This window comes from Strix uralensis, chromosome 2 (assembly GCF_047716275.1).
Source record: "Strix uralensis isolate ZFMK-TIS-50842 chromosome 2, bStrUra1, whole genome shotgun sequence".
Lineage (NCBI taxonomy): Eukaryota > Metazoa > Chordata > Aves > Strigiformes > Strigidae > Strix > Strix uralensis.
This window is the reverse complement of record NC_133973.1, coordinates 7,753,529-7,771,472: the sequence shown is the minus strand read 5'-3', so window position 1 is coordinate 7,771,472 and position 17,944 is coordinate 7,753,529. Positions and strand designations below refer to the sequence as shown.

The following is a 17,944-nucleotide window of genomic DNA, read 5'->3' as shown; positions in this document are numbered from 1 at the left end:
GGTCTGTGCATTCTTGTTTCCCGTTTTCACATGCCATAAATCTCTTGCTGGCACATGTAGGCCATGTAGCCAGCACCTGCCAGACATTAATAACACTGCGTGACATGCCACGTGGGTGTGCTTTCCTAGGTCATGTGTTTCCATCAGCCACTGAGGTCAGCACTGAGTTCCCCTGGGAAGCTGCTCAAGTCAGGATGATAGAACTCAGCCTTGGCTCCGTTGTCATGGGGGAGCAGACGGGATTAACATTGGCCCCTCACTACAAAAAGGACGCTGAATGACTCGAGCGTGTCCAGAGAAGGGCAACGGAGCTGGTGCAGGGTCTGGAGCACAGGTCTGATGGGGAGCGGCTGAGGGAACTGGGGGGGTTTAGTCTGGAGAAGAGGAGGCTGAGGGGAGACCTCATCGCCCTCTGCAACTCCCTGAAAGGAGGGTGCAGAGAAGGGAGATGCGTCTCTTGAACCAAGGAACAAGTGCCAGGACAAGAGGGAATGGCCTCGAGCTGCGCCAGGGCAGGGTCAGACTGGCTCTTAGGAAGTATTTCTTTGCAGAAGGGGTTGTTGGGTGTTGGAATGGGCTGCCCAGGGCAGTGGTGGAGTCCCCATCCCTGGAGGGGTTGAAGAGTTGGGTTGACCCAGCGCTGAGGGATCTGGTAGAGTTGAGAACGGTCAGTGTGAGGTTCATGGTTGGACTGGAGGATCTTCGAGGTCTTTTCCAACCGAGATGATTCTGTGATTCTGTAACAGAGTTGAGGAGCTGAAGGCCCTGGATTTGTCTAAAACCAGCTAATAAGCAATATGTCTCAAGCTAAGCAATGGAAGACTAGGAACTGGCTAAAACTTGCAAGCTCCAGCAGTGTTGCCTGTTTTAATGTGAGGGGAATGACCAAGCTGGAAAATGTTTCCTGCTCACTGTCCTTCTAAGAAGCTGCAAAAACATCCTAAAATTCAATGCTGTTGTTAAATGGTCAGGCTTCAAGCTTCTCAGAAGCGTTACCTTCCAACAAAACACCTTAGAGCAAACTATAGCTTGTCTCTTGCAAGGACACATGCCAGACACCTTTTGAATAGACTGCATGGCTGGAGTGATTTGAGCTGTCACCTCAATAGCCTGTATGGCCACTCAGGGTACGGCAGGTGATGTGTCAGCCTTGCAATCACTGACAGCACAGCCGCAGCACTCCCCGCAGCTGCTGCGTACAGCGGAGGTGCTCGAATCTCCCAGGATTTGCGACAGAAGCGACTTCTTCAGTAGCATCCTGTTACACTGTTGAAAACTTTGTCTGCTTTGCCTGCAGCTCCTCCTCAGTTCTGCAAGGGTGTCGTTTCGCAGCCGAGCTGAGGCTGTGGGGTGATGCGGTGGGTACACAAAGCTGCTATACCACCCTGCATTTTGCTTACGGCTGCAGTTCTTGGAGCTGCTGTGCCAAGCATTTTCTTTCCAACCACCCTGACAGCTGCTTGCCCGTGATGGTGATGGTCGTGTCTTTCCCTTTCACATCAGAAAGTGCCCAGCCCTGGGAAGTGCTGTGTCGGCTGCGACCCACACGTGGGTGGCTCTGTCTGTGCCCTGCACTTCGGTCTCTGGAGTAAGAACCGGGCATGGGCATGTGGGTGTGGGTGTCCCTCAAAACCAGCCCTGTGGGGCTCTGGGCACCTCCACACCAGTGGTCCCAAAGCCTCCTTTGACGACACCATTCCTGCTTTTGCCCAAGGAGACTGAGCAGCACTCAGGGCACCCACGCCACAGGCAGAGGAAGAGCAGCAGGTGCTCCTGTGACTTGCTGGGGGTTCAGAAAGTGGCATGGCTGTCGGGGAGAGGTCAAGCTAACTTCCCACCATGCCCTAAAGCAAGTTGGACTCTCCCTGGGAGTCACAGGTGCATCTCCATCTCCTGCAGGTGGAACAGATTTTGTACCCTTTCTCCTGCAGAAGGGCACAAAACGCTTTGGGGTGCAAGGTACCCCAAAGGTAATGCTTTTGGGGTACCCTCAGCCCAGGGTAGCCTGGCCAGGCCTCAGGTGCTGTTGCAGGTTGTTGCCAGCCACCACCATGTCCCCAGGCAGAGGGGGAAGGGCCCAGGTTGGCTCCTGCTCACCTTGTCCCCATGGGCCTGGCTTCTTCCTTCCTCATGGGGTGCTCGTCTCCCCTCACACCCCCACAGGCACGAGCCTGTGCCTCAGCAACCCTCCACTGCACCCCCTGGCAACCGCGTCCCCATCACCCCAACTGTGATGTCATCCCCTCCTCATTCCAACAGTGCCACCAGGCCCTGGCAGCCATGGCACCATGGCCCTGCCTGATCGGTGAGTAACACCCACCCTCCCAGGGCCACCTTGGAGAGGTGGAGGGGGCGCAGGGGATGGACGGATGTTCCCGTGGAAGGGCAAAGCCCCCGGCGTGGTGGAGGGGGTGGCTCACAGGGGTGGGCAGTGGGGCCTGCCGGGTGGGGAAGGCTGGGGTTTTGCAGGGAACAAAACAAAGAAGCAAACAACCAAAAAACGAAACGATCCCTCTCCCAAACCAAACCAAGCTGAAACAACTGCCACTCAAACCACAAAAACCTCCAACTTTAAAATTCTTTTTCTTCTTTTTCTTTATTAATTTCTTCTTTTCCTTTTATCTTTTTCTCTTTTCTTTTTTCTTTATTATTTTTAATTTTCTTATTTTCCTTTATTCTTTCTCCTCTTTTTTCCCTCTTTTTTTCTTTTTTCTTTTTTTCTCTCTCCACCCACCCCCCCCCCCCCCCCCCCTTTTTTTTCCCTGTTTTTTCTTTTTTTCTCCCCCCCTTTTGCCCCAGAGCTCCTGGTTCCCCCAGGGCCCTGCAAGCAGGGATGATGGAGGAAGACCTGAGGCCAGCTCATGCCTGTGCCCCCCTCAGCACCAGCAGACGGAAGCAGGCCGCCCCACCAGCCAGTCTTTTGTTTCCACCCACCGCTTGCCCCCGTTCAGGAGGGTTAAGTGCAGCCTGCCTTCTCCCACAGGGCTGCTGACCTTGCTGATGCCCTCTGCTGCTCCACCAGTGCCTCATGTTCCGGGCAGCCCGCTGTCAGACAGAGAGTACCAGATCTTCTTTGCCAGCCTGCAACCCCCCTGGAAGGCGAATGCATCCTGCCAGCTGCGGCAGGCACATGGCTGCCTCAGCCCCACCATCCTGAAGCTGGACCAGAAGGAGAACCATGGCCATGTCCCCGAAGGTAGGGACATCACCCCACATCCAGGGACAGAGGCCAGTATTGCCCCAGCTGGTCCAGTTCCAGCTGTTTCTCTGCCCCAAATGCCACAGGATTGCAGGAATGGTGGTGGAATGGGTCTCCAGCCCAAACTCCAGCTCGGAGCAGGACACTCCCAGCACTAGAGCACTCTGGCTTTGTGCAAGGCAGTTTGGTTTTGTGGCCTCTCTGGGCACCCCTTCCAATGCTGCACTGCTTTCCTGGAGAAACAAACTTTTCCTAAAGGCCAGTCCTAACCTCCCAAGAAGGAATTTGCAATTTTTTTCCCTCTTGTGTTGTCTGGCACAAGCAAGAATGAATGAAAGAGTAGTTTGACTTTGTCATCTTGTAGCTCTCCTTCAGGTCCTTGTGGGCTGCCATTAGCTCACCTCCCCATCTCCTCTTCACCCACCTGAACAAGCACAGCTGCCCCAGCCTCTCTTCATAGGTCATGGGCTGAAAGCCATGGCCACTTTGGTGGCCCTTCGCTGAGCTCTTCAGTTTCTCCATTGGTGGAGAAATAAACAGGCCAGTTTTCTGAAGCTCTCTGAAGCTCATCATCTTTTCCCAACAGCTCTTCTTACAACCCAATCAGCTCCTTCCAGCTTGATCTGGGGCTTAACACAAGCTTGGTTCATGGGCTCTCGTGGGCCTTTAAGAAAGCCTGAGCTGATAAGCTGCTTCTTTAAGTGTTTAACATTTCAGGAGCCAAGAAACATCCCAGTTCAGAAAGCGCCATAGCAACAGCACCCTTTAAATCACTGCAGTCATACTTTCCCTGCACCCCTGCATCAGAGAATTTAAGTGGCATAATTATATCTGTGCAGCTGAAAAACTTGGGACTACTTCTGTTGTATTTTTCTTCAGAGGAAAAAAAATAGGAACAATTTTCTCATAAAAAATATGTCTTTATATTTAGCTATGAACGTCAATGAACTGAATGATCAGCCAACTGTGCTTATTTGGACTGCAGCTTGAGGGCAACTATTTCTTGCTTGTTTCTGCAGCTGTGTCAGGGAACAGGTCCCACCCCACATCACCAGACCCAGGGATGGGTCCTGGGCTCCTCCCTCACTTGTGGGCACCTGCCATCCACCATGCTGTGGCACTAGGTGCCCCTGGGGTCTGTCCCTGGTTCTTCTCTCGGTGATGTCCAGTGCCCTGGCAGTGCTCTTTGGCATATCCAGCCACACTTCCACTGCTGCTGCCTTCAGAGGCTCAGCTGCCAAGAGTGGGATCACCTGGGAATGCCAGGAGATGGGACAATTTTGCAAGATGCCCTCTTTGCCTTCTTTTCCTCCATCCCTCACCCCAACAGACCCATCCAAAAGATTTTATTCCCCTCCGTGTTCCTTTGTTCCAGTTTTGGGGCTATTTCGGCACATGTTGCAGCCAGGCTAAGAGGCTGAGTGGATGTGACAGAGCATGTGCCCTCACATGTTTTGTCTCTACGGTCCTCACAGATGAATGGCAGTGCTGTCTACATCCAGATATTCAAGCTATTCATGAGCGTTAATTGTGCCTCTTCAGGTGCAGTGCTGAGTTACCTTGAGTTTTAAACAAGGGAAACCTACACGTAGCCTTTCAATGCTCTTTGTTGTGGAAGATGAGAGACAGGAGGATATTTCCTGATGAGTGTATGCAAATATCTTGGCTAGTTCCATCTTTTAGTGATGATGGAATTGTTAATTAATTGCCTCCCACCCCCGCCATGCTGGGAGCTCCTTCAGGTGAAGGTGGCCACAAAGCCCAGGGGAGAGGCTTCCTGACACCCAGCAGAAGCTGTAGCTGTTTGCAGCAAACACATGGGCATGAGGAACAGAGGAAAGAGGCAAAAGATCGTATTGATTAAACTAGGTGCTAGGAAGAGCTTCCCTTGACAGGAATGACGGAGGATTCAAAGAAAGCTGAGTATTTCCATAGGGGAGATAAGCTGAGAGAAAGGAGCAAATGGGGATCATTGCTAAAGGAGGCAAGGTGCTTGTCAGACCATGTCATCAGCGCTCAACAGGCTGTGAGAGAGCTGAGCCATGGTGAAAATCAAGACAAACGCAGAGACCCCACGGGAAAGTTTATATGTATCAAGTTTTCCTTCATTTCCCAGATGTTGGAATGAAAATGTGCTTTTCTTCTCCCCCCACCACAAAATGGAAGTTCCTGTATCTTCATAAGAATGGTTTGTGACAGGACACAGTAAGCTGTAAAACTCCAAGCCTGGCCTGGATGTGCTGCTGGGGATGCAATCCTGGCCCAGGAGAGCCAGGCTAACGCTGGGGTTAGCCAATGGTTGGGCTTCCAACCCTACCCAAGGGCAGCAGTGCTCCTTTGCAAGCAGTGGCTGTGTGATGGAGAGTAACTCTGCAGCTCTGCCAAGTCCATGTCCCCCACATCCTGGAGGGATTTCATAGGGCATCACCAAAGGACAGGGTGGAGATCTGTTGTGTTCCCTACAAGTTGGGCATTCTTCTGTGCAGGGATACCAGCGGATACCTGAAATTCTATTTTTGCTGGTGAAGCCGTATGCTCAGCACAAGAGAAGTGCGTACAGTGTAAAAGATGGTGTACAATTCCACTGCTAACCTCCTCCATCTCAGCTAGTGCTTGACCTGTTCAGTGTGCGCCAAGGGCTGGCCATGCACTCACAGAGCAGAGGGAGCACAAGATTACCCCCCTTCCCAAATCTCGCAGGGTTTTCAGCTCTCCTGCATGACCTCAGCTACCCTGCAATCGCTGCAGGAAGAGCTGCAGCTTTTGAGCCAGTAGTGTCGGCAGTGCTGGTTAAGACTATGGTGCATGTGTGTCCGGCCACAGGCTTTGTCAGCAGCATCTCATCCTCTGCATGGCTGGAATCAATGTCAAACTACTTTTCCCTGAAGATATTGTGTCCTCTGGTGTTCCCAGCCCTGGTCTGGTCATCTTTTTAACCCATTACATCACTACTTGTCTTTTTTAAAAAAAAACCCTTCAAGGACTAATAACAGAGTCCTGATCAGATTCTGAAAATAGGAGGTTTGGGTCTCTATAAAAGGGAAGATAACTGCATGAAAAAAGGCAGAAGGACAAACTGAAACCCTGGGTGGTTTGGGTGGAAAGTGCATGTGACACCTGGGATTGGGAGCTATAAGGGCACAAGGCTGTGATTTCCACCTGGGTGCAGAGAGCTTTCACTTTCCCTTCGACCACAAGCCGCTCTGAAAACAGCTATCTGAGAGGTCCCCACCTCTTGTTGCGCCCAGGCCAAGGGGGCAGATGCCAAAACCTGCAGCCTGCCCCCATCTCTCTCTCACCCCTCTCCAGGGCCGGTCTGCTCTGAATTCCCAGAAGCGCCGTGGTTTCAAACCTTCTGCAAGTTCGCCCAATACCGCTGCGTGAAGCGCCACTTCTACACCAAGGTGGGGAGCAGGATTAGGGACAGGGCGGGGGGGACCATCTCTAGGGAGATGGAAGGGGTGAGGAGGAAGGGGTGATAACACAACAGGGCTCATGTTTCTCCCTCTCTCCTCTGCTCAGCGAATCCCATGTCCGAGTTTGTCTCCTCCAAAAAAACTCTCGACAGAGCAACCCCCTGCTGTGGACTCCTGGACAAGGGGCCAAAGCTCCCCTGTGAAAGAAGGTACGGTTGCACCAAGCTGCGCTGGGCACCCCTGCTCACCTGCTGATCTCCTGTAGCTACTCTTCCTCCTTAGCAGCTCTCTGACTGGCCTCAGAAAGCCCGTCCTGTCCCACTCTCTCCCCAACTCCAGCTCAGGATTCTCGCTTGTCTGTTGATACCCTGCTGCGCACCAACGTGGACGCTCTCCTGAAGTTCTCGTATGCGCTCTCGAATCAGAAACCGCTGCCGAAGAAGGTCCCTCTGCCCATGTTAGGGTTGCCGAAACCCCCAAAGAACGGGAAGTTGCCTGTGCTCCCACCAATCCTGCCAGTTCCAACTGCTCCCCCTGCCTCCTTGCCTCCCAGGCTGGGATCCCCTGCCCAGGCAGAGGAGTCCTGGCAGCAACGCCTGCAGAGGAGCATCTGGCAGCTGATCCGCTTGGCCCTCTCTTTGGAGAAGTCCCTGGGCACCAAGGGCTATTCTCTCAACTCCAGCATCAAGGAAGACCCTGGGAGCACATCAGGCAGCACCGAGAAGGGGGTGCAGGAAACGGCCCCCCGTGGCAGGTGAGCGGAAGACCCATCCCCCTGCTCAGCAGGGTACCACATTGCCATCCACGCAGGGCTGTCCTCATGCACGCTGGCTGCTAGCCCCACGGCACTCATGCCTGAGCGCAGGCAGGAGGTTTGTGGAGCAAATCATCCCATGCAGAGCAGGAATGTACCCAGGGAACCCTTCAGACACCCCCACTCCAGCACAGAGTGATCAGCAAGAGGGTGACCCAGCACTACTAGCGCCCAACAGTGTTACTGTCCTTGTGTCCTGAGCAAAGTGCATTTAGGCTGGACCTTAGCTGCAGGCAGGGCTTTATCCCATGCACATGTATCCCCACTTTGTGGCCATCTGCAGTGTGCAGACACCTCTGCACTCATCCTCCTCCCAACTCCTGTCTCCCAGGAGTCTGGATGACCTGCAGGCGTCGCTTCCTTGCAAACATGGGTCCTTGGGATGCTGGAGGAAACATGTGTCTCACTGCGCTCCTCACCTCTCTGCATGCAACATGAAGCAGATGTTTCTTAAGACAGCCTGACCCGAGGAGCGCTCCAAGGAGTGCTCCATCCTCACCCAGGTAGAGCAAAAGCAGCCCCAGGCTAGGAAATGGAGACAGGAGCACAGAGCCTTGCTCCTGGCTGTGCAGGACCACTACTTCTTCTCGGGCATGTGCACCTCTCTGCGTTCTGGATCTGTGCATTGCTCTTCCTAAGGGGTTTCTGGTGCGCTGTTCTGGCTTTGAAAGCAGCTGCATGCCAGTTCAGCAAAGGGCCCTGCGACAGTCTGGCTTGCTGCAATCCTTTTATGCACCCTTCTTAGTTCCTCTGGCCTAGGGATGCTCTAGGAGCTCGCCGAGCAACTTGAGCTCTTCTCAGCTGATTTGCCAGGATCCATTCACCTCTGTCCTCAGGCAGCTGGGGCTGGTGAGCCCAAACAGAAAAGACCTGCAAAAGTATCGTATGTTTTCACTCAAATTTACTTTTTGATGCTTCAGTACCTTGTGGCTGAGGACCACTTGCCTTGACTGAGATGCAAAGATTATTTTGCTTGCCAAGAGCAAAAAAAAATGCTGTCTGGATGTGGTTTTCATGCAGAAGTAATTTTGGTTTTGCTCTGTTGCTAGCTAGTGGTCCTGCAAGTGCACAGGTTTTGTGCATGATTGCACATCTGTGGTTTCTATTAAAAACACTGCATACTACTACAGTTGAGCCAGAGATCTCACTTCTGCACCAAAAAATGAATTGCATCATGTTGTTGAGCTATAACTGTTCTCTTGCAAGGCTGTAACTTATGTCATCCTCCTTCCTAATATTGTAGGAGGCTTCTACTGGCAGGCAAATTTTTCCTGGTGTATGTACTCTACTAAGTCAAAATTCTGTTTCGTTGAGGATATGTTCATTTTCCCTGCCTCTGGAATGGAGCCTTGCTCTGATTTAGTTATATTGGGATTATTGAGGGACTGCTGTGATTGCAGATGACACTCGCTATTCTGCCGCAGAGTTTCTCAAAGACACTAATGCTGACTGTGTGTCTGTAACCTGGCAGCCGAGCCCCATCAATCATGCTAAGCAAAGCTTAAACTCAAGTGAGGATAAAAAGGTGAGATAGACCGCGCCTGTCAGCTTTGCTCCTCGCCACATCCTGCCTCCTCACAAAGGGACTTCAAAGCATGACCTAAAAATGGGGAAAAATGCTTTGAGGCATTTCCATTCCAGCAAGAGGAGCAGTGCTGGGCGGGACTGGTCGGTGTGCACAGGTGCCGTTCAGCATCTGGTTTAACACGAGGTGTGCACGGTTGTGACGGGCACCAAACCCAGGGCTGTGTGTCTTCCCCAGGGTCTTATGTCCAGTGGGACATCCATCCCTTCTCGCTCATCCCTGCTCGTGGCAGCTGCTCTGGAAGCTCTACTAGCTTTCCTAGTACCTGGCAAAGCTAGCTGTGACCTTTAGAGAGACACAGGGCAAAGGTAGGAATATAACAAGCTGAAGAATTTGCAGCACGCTTTTGTGGTCTTTCTGCCAGCAGCGATTCATTATGGGGGGAAAAAATGTCTCTTATTGCACTTATTTTCAATTTTTAGTCCTTATTCTGCTTTCTGCCCCATGATTAAATAGATATTTATTTCCCTGTGCTTCCTCTCCTCAAAGTTACTTATGCACCATGATTCAGTCTTGCAATAAGCTAAAAAGAGTTCTGTAGCTCTTACATTGTAAAGCCCATGCAACTCTCATTTTCTGCGGCAATTTTCAGTGTCCCTTTAAAACATCCACATGATCCAGCTCTGTGTGCACCATTCAGTGATGGGTTTCAGCAGTTGGGTACACAGAAGGAGGTCAGCTTCCTTTCCCTTCCCTGCTCTTCTGTTTGCACACCAGAATTGCGTTTGCCCTTTTTCCCAGGGCTTCCCGCTGTTGAGTTGTTTGTCCACTACGACCCCTACACCCCTTTCAGCGTCACGGCTGTCCCAGATACAGACCTCATCCTGTTGGTATTTGCCCGTGGATGTTTGTGGTTCACGTGAGCCCAGCTTCCCCAGTAAGGCTGAGCCGAGCCCTCCCAGCGGCTGCACCCTCCTCCTCCTGCTTTACCCCTCCAAACAATCCATGTGGTGCTTACATGCTTCATCCCTGGCAGCTTTAATTTTAAGACCAGACCCTTCATTAAAAATACTATCCCCAGAAAGAACACTCTTTTTGAATTATCAACGCTCATTCACAATTACTTTTCTACCCTGGGTCTGGTGGTGCAGGATGGGACCCATTCCCCTGACATTTCTCAGCTGCTTTCAGGAACTAGCTGTCACTTTGGGGATTATGTAGAGGTATCTTTTGGACATTCAGTGAGGCCAGGGCCCAATGTAGTATCTCTATACTGCTACTGTGCGTGGCTAGCTGTGAAAGGGGAGTCGTGATGAGGCAGACTGTCTTCTCGCCACCAGGCTAGAAGAAGTTCACATGCTCCCAGGCTTTTGGGACTTCCAAAGCAGAGGTCTTTCAGTGTCCCAGGGGAAAAAAGGTAAACGGCTGCAATATCATGCAGCTCATCAGGAGAGATGTATCTACGAAATACAGTTTTTCCCACTGTCTGTGCTCCCCCAGCCCTTGGGCAGGTGTTACGTTCCCGTTCTCCCAATAGCTCCTGTGTTGGGGTTTGATCTGTCAGGTACCTGACCAACCTGCCAGCTGCCTTGGCATGCAGGCCAAGATCACTTTTTCTTTTCTGAAGCTGTTAAGAACGCTTTTTCCTTAGTGGTTTTAGTTTCCTGCAGCAACCCCCCTAAATCAGAAGTTATAAAGTGCTGGAAAGCTGCTGTTCGCTCCTTATCTTCTTTTCTGCTTGCCTCAGGTATTCACTCCACCTCACACAGCCAGCCAATATCAGGGAGGTTCAGCAGCTGAAAGTTAATGGCCCAAATCCTTGTCACTGCATTGAGGGAGAAGTGGATGTTGTTAACCAGCACTCTTCGGAGACACCGCTGAAGTAGGCTTTATGTGTGTTGCGCCACATCTTGAGATGCTAAAGCAAGATAGGCTTTTATCTGAAGTTTTCTCTTTTTGCCTTCGAGCAATTACTGACCTTGGCCCACAGATTTTTCTTAATTATTTTTTTTACATTCCCTTTGAAACATTGCCTCCCAGTACCTGTTAGGTTTTTCCAGGGCAGCGGTTAGGACATTAACATGCAGAGGTGCTAAACTGGGGAGAGATTTGCATTAGGAAATTGCTTTAGACAGACCTATCACTTTCCCTGATGCATGGTGGAACTTCTGCACATCCATGAACAGCTCAGCAGCGTGTCAATGAGTGCAGGGGACCAGCAGCAGTGCTGTTCTACCCTGCCGAGCGCATACCATTTGCCTGCAATGCCTCTGTGATGGGACACAAAGCCCCAGCACTGCTGTAAGGCAGTGGGAGAGTGGCTGGATGCACCAAATTGTGGTGCCAGGGCGCTGGGCATCAATGAGAGAGGAACCCAGGGACATCCCCCAGGGCACCCAGTGGTGGATTGCAGGTGCCTGCGAGCGAAGGAGGAGCCCAGGACCCATCCCTGGGTCTGGGGATGGGGGGTGGGACCCCTTCCCAAGACACCTCTCAGCAGCTTTCAGGAACTAACCGTCACTTGGGGATGATGTAAGTATATCTCACTCACCCAGAGGTGGTAAACCAACTGATAAATTTGAAACTGTGGGGACAGAAAACCTCCCAGCAGAGATGGAGAACAGAGATAGAGGAGGAAATGGATGTGACACAGAGAGCAGCAGAACTTCCTGTTAACCTCGGGCTGATGGTGTGGCTCAGTTTCCTGAGGGGACGAGGGGATGTTATGAACACAGTTCACGTGCATCTGCATACATGGCCAACAGCAAAGTGTCAGCAGGTGGTGCGCAGGGATGTGAGGCTTTCTGATCTGCATGAGCCGATCACATCGAACACGGTCTATAAATCTACAGTTTGCTGTGCAGCAGAGGCTCTTACCCATGTCTGGCTGCGTCTGTTCTGAACAAGTAGGTCATCAACACTCAGCAGATGTTTTATCGCTCCTTATGATCTACTTATGGAAGCGCTCTTTTTAGAAAAGACTGGAGCCGAGTTCCCTTGTACTGTCCCTTTTGCCTGTAATCGTCTATTTGTATCTTGTTCGGGCTGTACTTGTTGGACCAGTACGTGTGTTGGAGAAAGCAAAGGCTGCTAAACCCATTTATTAGCAGTTGCTTTCTAAGCCTCAGGTTGTTATTTATCTGCTATTTTTAAAAAAGTACATCAAGTTGGACAGTGTTCTTCTTCTTTATACCTCAGTGATGAGAACACCAGAGCTATTCATATCATTTTTAATGACTGTTAACGCGCTTCTCACTTTACTGGATTGATCATCCTGGTGTGATGAAGAAGCAATCAAATCACAATGTGTCACTGGAATAACAAGCAAGTAGTGAAACAATAGCCAATAATGACATATTTGTGGATAAATTCTTTCAGATGAGTTTGGAGAATACTGTCAGGGTTATTAGTTGACATTTGTGAGTCCCATCAAGATCACCCAGCCAGAGACAAAGATCCAACTGTGCCTAAGCAGTCAAGCATCTGAGTGGTGGCAGGGACCCCTTCGGCTGTCACAGATTTATCAGCAAAGTGGACCAAACACTGGTTCTCCTGGGCTACGACTGCTTAAGAGAGAAATTGTCAGGGTTAGGTAATCCCTAGACAAAGAGCAATCCTTTATGGAAGAGAAATGCTAGGTGTGCCTTGTGGGCTGTCACTGGTTCTTCTCTCAGCAATGTCCAGCTCCCAGTCACAGAAAAATGCTGAGGGGGTTGAACTGAACAACCTTAGACAAGATTTTCAAGTGGGATGAGCACAGACTTTTTGCTCTAAATTTAAAATTTCCTGTTCTTCTTGGTATCCTAAACAGTCTGAGTGTTTACAGAGGAAACAAAAAACCAAAAATAAAAAGGATCATGTGGAGACATGAGATAGAGGAGTGGACATAAGGGATCTACAGGTTCTGGAAGTGCTCTCTGCAGGATAGGTGGGCTTTGCTTCTCTTTTTTACTGGCACATTTTAAATCTTTCCAGCTTTGCCTGAAAGAGTTGGTATCTGTCACCGCTGTCCTCAGTTGGCATTCTTTTGTCCTCTCTGAACTCGGACCTTCCCTCCACAAACCTCTGACCAGGTTGGTCACACCATGGTGTATCGCAGTAAGAGATGCACAGGCTTGCAATACGCAGATTTCCAGGTTTTCAGCTGTCCTTGGTTTTTCAGTGGATGTGATTGATGTGCTGTGGGGCGGCACCATGGTAATTTGTTCACGTGTCTGTATCCACAGAATACCATTTGCAGCCTGTCCACAGCACAGTACAGGACAGTGTGTTGAAGGAACATCTTCGCTTGCCTCCGTGCAGGCTAGAGCAGCATCTGCTGCACTGTGATAAAACAAATTTGACTGTAATGTCTTTTAAAAAAATCTAGCACTCATTATATTTTCTGTGACTAAGGTTTTCCAGGTTCTCTTGTAATACCTAAGTGAGAGAGATGCCTTCAGAAATCCTGACATACTCATTTGCTGCTGGATAGTGTGAACTGTTTGGGTACAGGATCACTTGTTTCTGACGCGCTGCAAGTGCAGAGCACATGCTGTGAGCTCCTTCATCCACGGTGTATGGCAGGGCCCGGGGATCTGTTAAGGAGGTGCACAAGACTTCTTCCTGTTAGTAGTCCTAATGCTCACCCACGTTCTCCTATGTGAGCACACACCCAAGCCCGCTGCAAATGCCGAGAACCTGTGTGTTCCTGGGCATACGGTCTACGCCTCTCACACGTCCATGGATCTGTGAACACCAGTCACTCCTTACAGCTTGATTTCTTCACACACCGTGTAATCACAAGAGCTTAATGGCAGGAGGTTGATCTCTTTTACCCTTCAAGCCTGGCAATTGCTCTGATCGCTCACCCTGGCCTTCCTGCTCAGCACAGGACATGAAGTCATGCCTAGTGACCTCTGAAGCAAAACCAGTATCATGTGGCTGAGCTACAGATCCTTCTCCTAAGAGAAGTTTGGGATATCTTTTTGAAGTTGCCAATCTCTGGAGAAACCACCCCATCAGCTGCTCCTGTGCTAAATACCCTCCGTGTCAGAAACATGCAGCTAATTTCTGGTTTTAATGGATCTCTACACCAAATTACAGTCACTAAAAGTCATTACTCTTCCATCTGCTGATGAAGAGAGCCTTACAGCTATCCCCATCTTGGTAAAAGTATAGACTGACTGAGTGGCCACCCACTAGTGCCTTTGCTCAGCTAATTAAAGGTTCTTCGGTTTCTTGCTTCAGATGGGAATTTTCCAGGCCTTATGAAATCTGATCTTCATGATCTTCCTCCAGGTTCTCCACCACTTTTTTTTATTTTCTCAAGGATAATCTGAAGGTCTCCAAGAAGTTTCAGCTATTTTTAGGAAAATTTCTCCATGCAGGTTAGCCCATGCATGGATTTTAAGAGCATTTTAACATAAGCAATTGCTGCTCTTACCTTTTCTTACTTTCTGCCAGATAAAAATTTATTTATCATTTATTTTATTTCCAGACATAGAAGGCAAATATTTAATCAGCATTTTTACCTCTTCTGCACCATTGCTGATAATTCATAACACCCCTGTCTAGTAACAGTTCTGTACCATGTGTACAATTTCTTCTGTTCCTAAAAGATGTAAAATATTCTTATTGCCCTTGTTCCACTGTCCTTAAATTTTACACCTTTAGCTTCCCATGAGGGTTGGGATGAACAGTTAGTTCATTGTTACCAATTTTTTCCCCTTTCTGTCAAATACATTGACTCAAGCAGGAGGGAGGCTTAATAAGTTACATACTCCAGACCCAAATGGGGTTGCTCCATGGTCAACACTCAGCAGACCTCTGACAGACACCTCCTTGGTGTGCACTCAGATGGACAAATCTATGCAGCAGCTGCTGCAGGGCCCCTGGGAAAGTTCCTCAAGCTGTGCTCCTCATCCCGTCCCTCTCACGTGCTCCCTGTAGCCTCTGTGTTACACAGGCACATATAGACTCTGCAGACACCCCCATTCCTCCACGTGGCTTGGCCAGAAGTCCAAGGTTTCTTTGGGAGGGTTTTTTTTTTTGCTGTGCTTTGGGATTGTTTTCCCCCTTTTCAGTTTTTAACTGAAGGTCTATTCCACTTGTGACAAGAGATGAGACTTGACTTCCTTCATCCCTTTCTCTGTCAGCCTTTTAGCCCTGAAGAATGATGAAGCAGTGATGATCCTGTGCTATGCAATTCTGGAGGGAAACTGTCTCTTGTCAGTGGTCACTGAGGCCTGGAAGGAGATGGAAGAAAGAGTCCTTGGGTTCGGAGATTCGGTAAAGATGCTGATGTCCACCTTTGATCCCTACTGTGTGCAGGGCTCCCTGCGCTGCTGACCACAGTGCTCTAACAGCCAGAGAGGTGCCACCTCCTGGGAGAAGCTGACCTGGGTGACCAGAGAGGCAAGCTCCAAGCGAGGGATATGGGAGCTCCTCAGTCTCATTTTCCCTCCTGACCTCCCCACTGCATCCACCCTAGGTGTGTGACAGCCTCGGGCGGCATCACATGGACCTGTGCCCTGACTGTGCTTTCTGCTCGCTGAAGATGGAACAGTGTCAGAACACCAGAAACCTGAACCGTGTTCACTGTGAGACAAGCGGCTTCATCCCCTACATCAGCCCTCAGATCTCAGCCCAGCGCCGGGCTGCAGGCAACAAGGTACCGAGCGTGATGCATGTCCTGCTGGCCTCTGAGGAGGAGCCTTGACTGGGTGGTGGGGAAGGGGAGGAAGAAACACGGCTCTCTTTATCCCACCCCTTTGCAGACCACCCCTCCAGACACCTCAGAGCACTATGGCATGGAGTTCTCCAGAGGGATGAGGATGGAGTACTGGTGCAGCCGGATAGCGATCCGTGGCTGTGAGGACCCTCGTGTGACCCTCTGGCTGAAGGCAGAGTACACCACCTTCCAAGATGGAGATGACCCACGCCAGGTGGGTGCCCAATGGATGCTTCCATCCCTCCTTCTCCTCTTCTTTCTCTGGCCTTCATTCCCATTTCCCCAGATCTGTGACTCAGGAGGAGTTCAGCACCCCAGCTACTGCGTGTTCAAGAGCCACCAGTGTCTCCAGCAGAGCCTCTACAACCAGAAGGTGAGAAGCAGCCTGTGCTGCCCTTTACATAGCCTTCTCCTCCACGGCTGGTCCCTCCACAGCCAGCCCCAAGTCCCTGCAGGACTCACTGGCCTACTGCTTTTCCCTCCAGAAGGAGAGAACTGGGTGTGTTTGTGCAGGGGGGATGACAAATAGTGACCCAAGTGCAGCTAGCATGTAATTGAGGCAGTGGGATTTGCACAGATACTGTAGGAGGTGGCAGTGGAGACAGTCACTGATCACAGAATCATCAAGGTTGGAAAAGACCTTGAAGATCCTCCAGTCCAACCATTAACCTCACACTGACCGTTCCCAACTCCACCAGATCCCTCAGCGCTGGGTCAGCCCGACTCTTCAACCCCTCCAGGGATGGGGACTCCACCACTGCCTTGGGCAGCCCATTCCAACACCCAACAACCCCTTCTGGAAAGAAATACTTCCTAAGAGCCAGTCTGACCCTGCCCTGGCACAACTTGAGGCCATTACCTGATGTGGAGACAGAGGAGCTGTGGGGAGCCTCCCACCCATCAGGGTCTATATCCCCGCAAGGGAGGGTCTTCCCCATCTACTGGATGCTTCCTAGGTGGTAATAAAAACCAAGAACATCAGAGCAGGACAGAGGACTAGCCTGTATCTTAGGAAACACACAGTTTAGCTATCATCCTCTCACTCCCACTTCCCAGCTGGTTCTCCCCTCTTCCCTCTGGTGCCCCCATCATCCCAGCCTCTAAATGCCATCCATCATGGGGATCCTCCTTACTTGGGGAAAGGATGGGCAGTGGTATCAGTCCTCTAAACTCAGGCTCTCCTTGCAGGTGTCTCGCCGCGGCTGCCACAGAAACGAGACGTACCAGGTGCTGAGTGAGAAGGAGGGAGAGGAGAAGGTGAAGCAGTGGCAGCAGAGGTTCCTCAGCCTCTCCAAGGGGTGATGGAGAGTAGCGGGAGGATGTTCAGGAACTGCCAGACTCTGGAGCAGTCTCTCTGAGGATGTGGTGGGGCAAAGAGCCTGGATAGACTTGGACAGCTCTTTCCAGACCCCTTGCTGACTAGCCAGACCATCATAGCCAGCTCTCATCCTCCGAGATCCAGCAGCACACCATGAGGGGACCCTCACTCAGCATCATTTCACTGCAGCACCTGCTGGAACTCCTCCTGAAAACATTTTCTCCAGCCAAAGTTGCATCTGAGCATTGGAGAAGGCATCAGCCCTGGGAACCTGGATTTAGAGACACTGGCTCAAGCGTCCTTGTCTGAAACCCCCAGCCATCTCTCACCTCCCTCCCCGTGTAGGCCTGTACCAGTCAATAGTTCTCACAAGAGTGAGTCTTCTTGTATAAAGAGCCCTCTACCTGGGAAACCTAATTTTCTCCTTTCTCTCTGATGTTGCCGCTCTATTACACCCCTCGGTGACCCCTCTCACGTCTGAGTGGGGTTCCCCACTCCCCCCTGCTTTGCTCCCTGATTTTTCTCACTCACTGCAGCCTGTGTGGCCACTGAGCACACAGACTCCAGCGTGGCCTCGTCCCCTCCCAGCCCACGGGAGGGAGCAGAGCCAGGTACCCTCCAGGTCCCAAACGCAGCGTGTGAGGAAGGACCTGATGCACACACTTTGCTTTCCATTGCAGCTCATTTATTTCTAAGTTTAAGGGTTTATTGGGACTGTGTCCTCCAAACTTCCATCCAGAAAAATAATTCCAACCACAAAAAGCCCAACGAGGCTGGCGAGAGGGTGCTGTGTGGGGAACTGATGGCACCTGTGGAGCCAGGGGCTGCTCTCTGGCAGGGCAGCAAAACCCCACGTTGGCTCCCCATCAGGCTCTGTCTCCCCCACACCTTCCCCTGCTTCCCTGTGTCCCTCCCCCGGGGCTGTCCTCTCCCCGCGGCCTTGCAGTCCCCCCCTGCGCT

General features: G+C 50.9%; 1 protein-coding gene across 1 annotated transcript; it reads left to right on the top strand.

Moving 5' to 3' along the window:
- The first annotated feature begins 277 nt into the window (after positions 1–277).
- On the top strand, positions 278–17,285 carry ACRBP (acrosin binding protein). Its single transcript, XM_074860748.1, has 10 exons — positions 278–334; positions 2,800–3,196; positions 6,509–6,603; positions 6,722–6,824; positions 6,955–7,369; positions 15,092–15,224; positions 15,427–15,606; positions 15,713–15,880; positions 15,953–16,039; positions 16,855–17,285. Exons 1-10 carry the CDS (start codon positions 278–280, stop codon positions 16,966–16,968), a joined length of 1,749 nt encoding a protein of 582 aa, XP_074716849.1. The 3' UTR covers positions 16,969–17,285.
- Positions 17,286–17,944: the final 659 nt, after the last annotated feature.

What these genes read in the sequence shown, in the direction of transcription:
- ACRBP (XM_074860748.1), top strand. Translation starts at nt 278, where the DNA reads ATGACTCGAGCGTGTCCAGAGAAGGGCAACGGAGCTGGTGCAGGGTCT. An exon ending in CCATGGCCATGTCCCCGAAG is followed by an intron (nt 3,197 to 6,508) that starts GTAGGGACATCA and finishes ACCCCTCTCCAG; the next exon opens with GGCCGGTCTGCTCTGAATTC. An exon ending in AAGCTCCCCTGTGAAAGAAG is followed by an intron (nt 6,825 to 6,954) that starts GTACGGTTGCAC and finishes CCCCAACTCCAG; the next exon opens with CTCAGGATTCTCGCTTGTCT.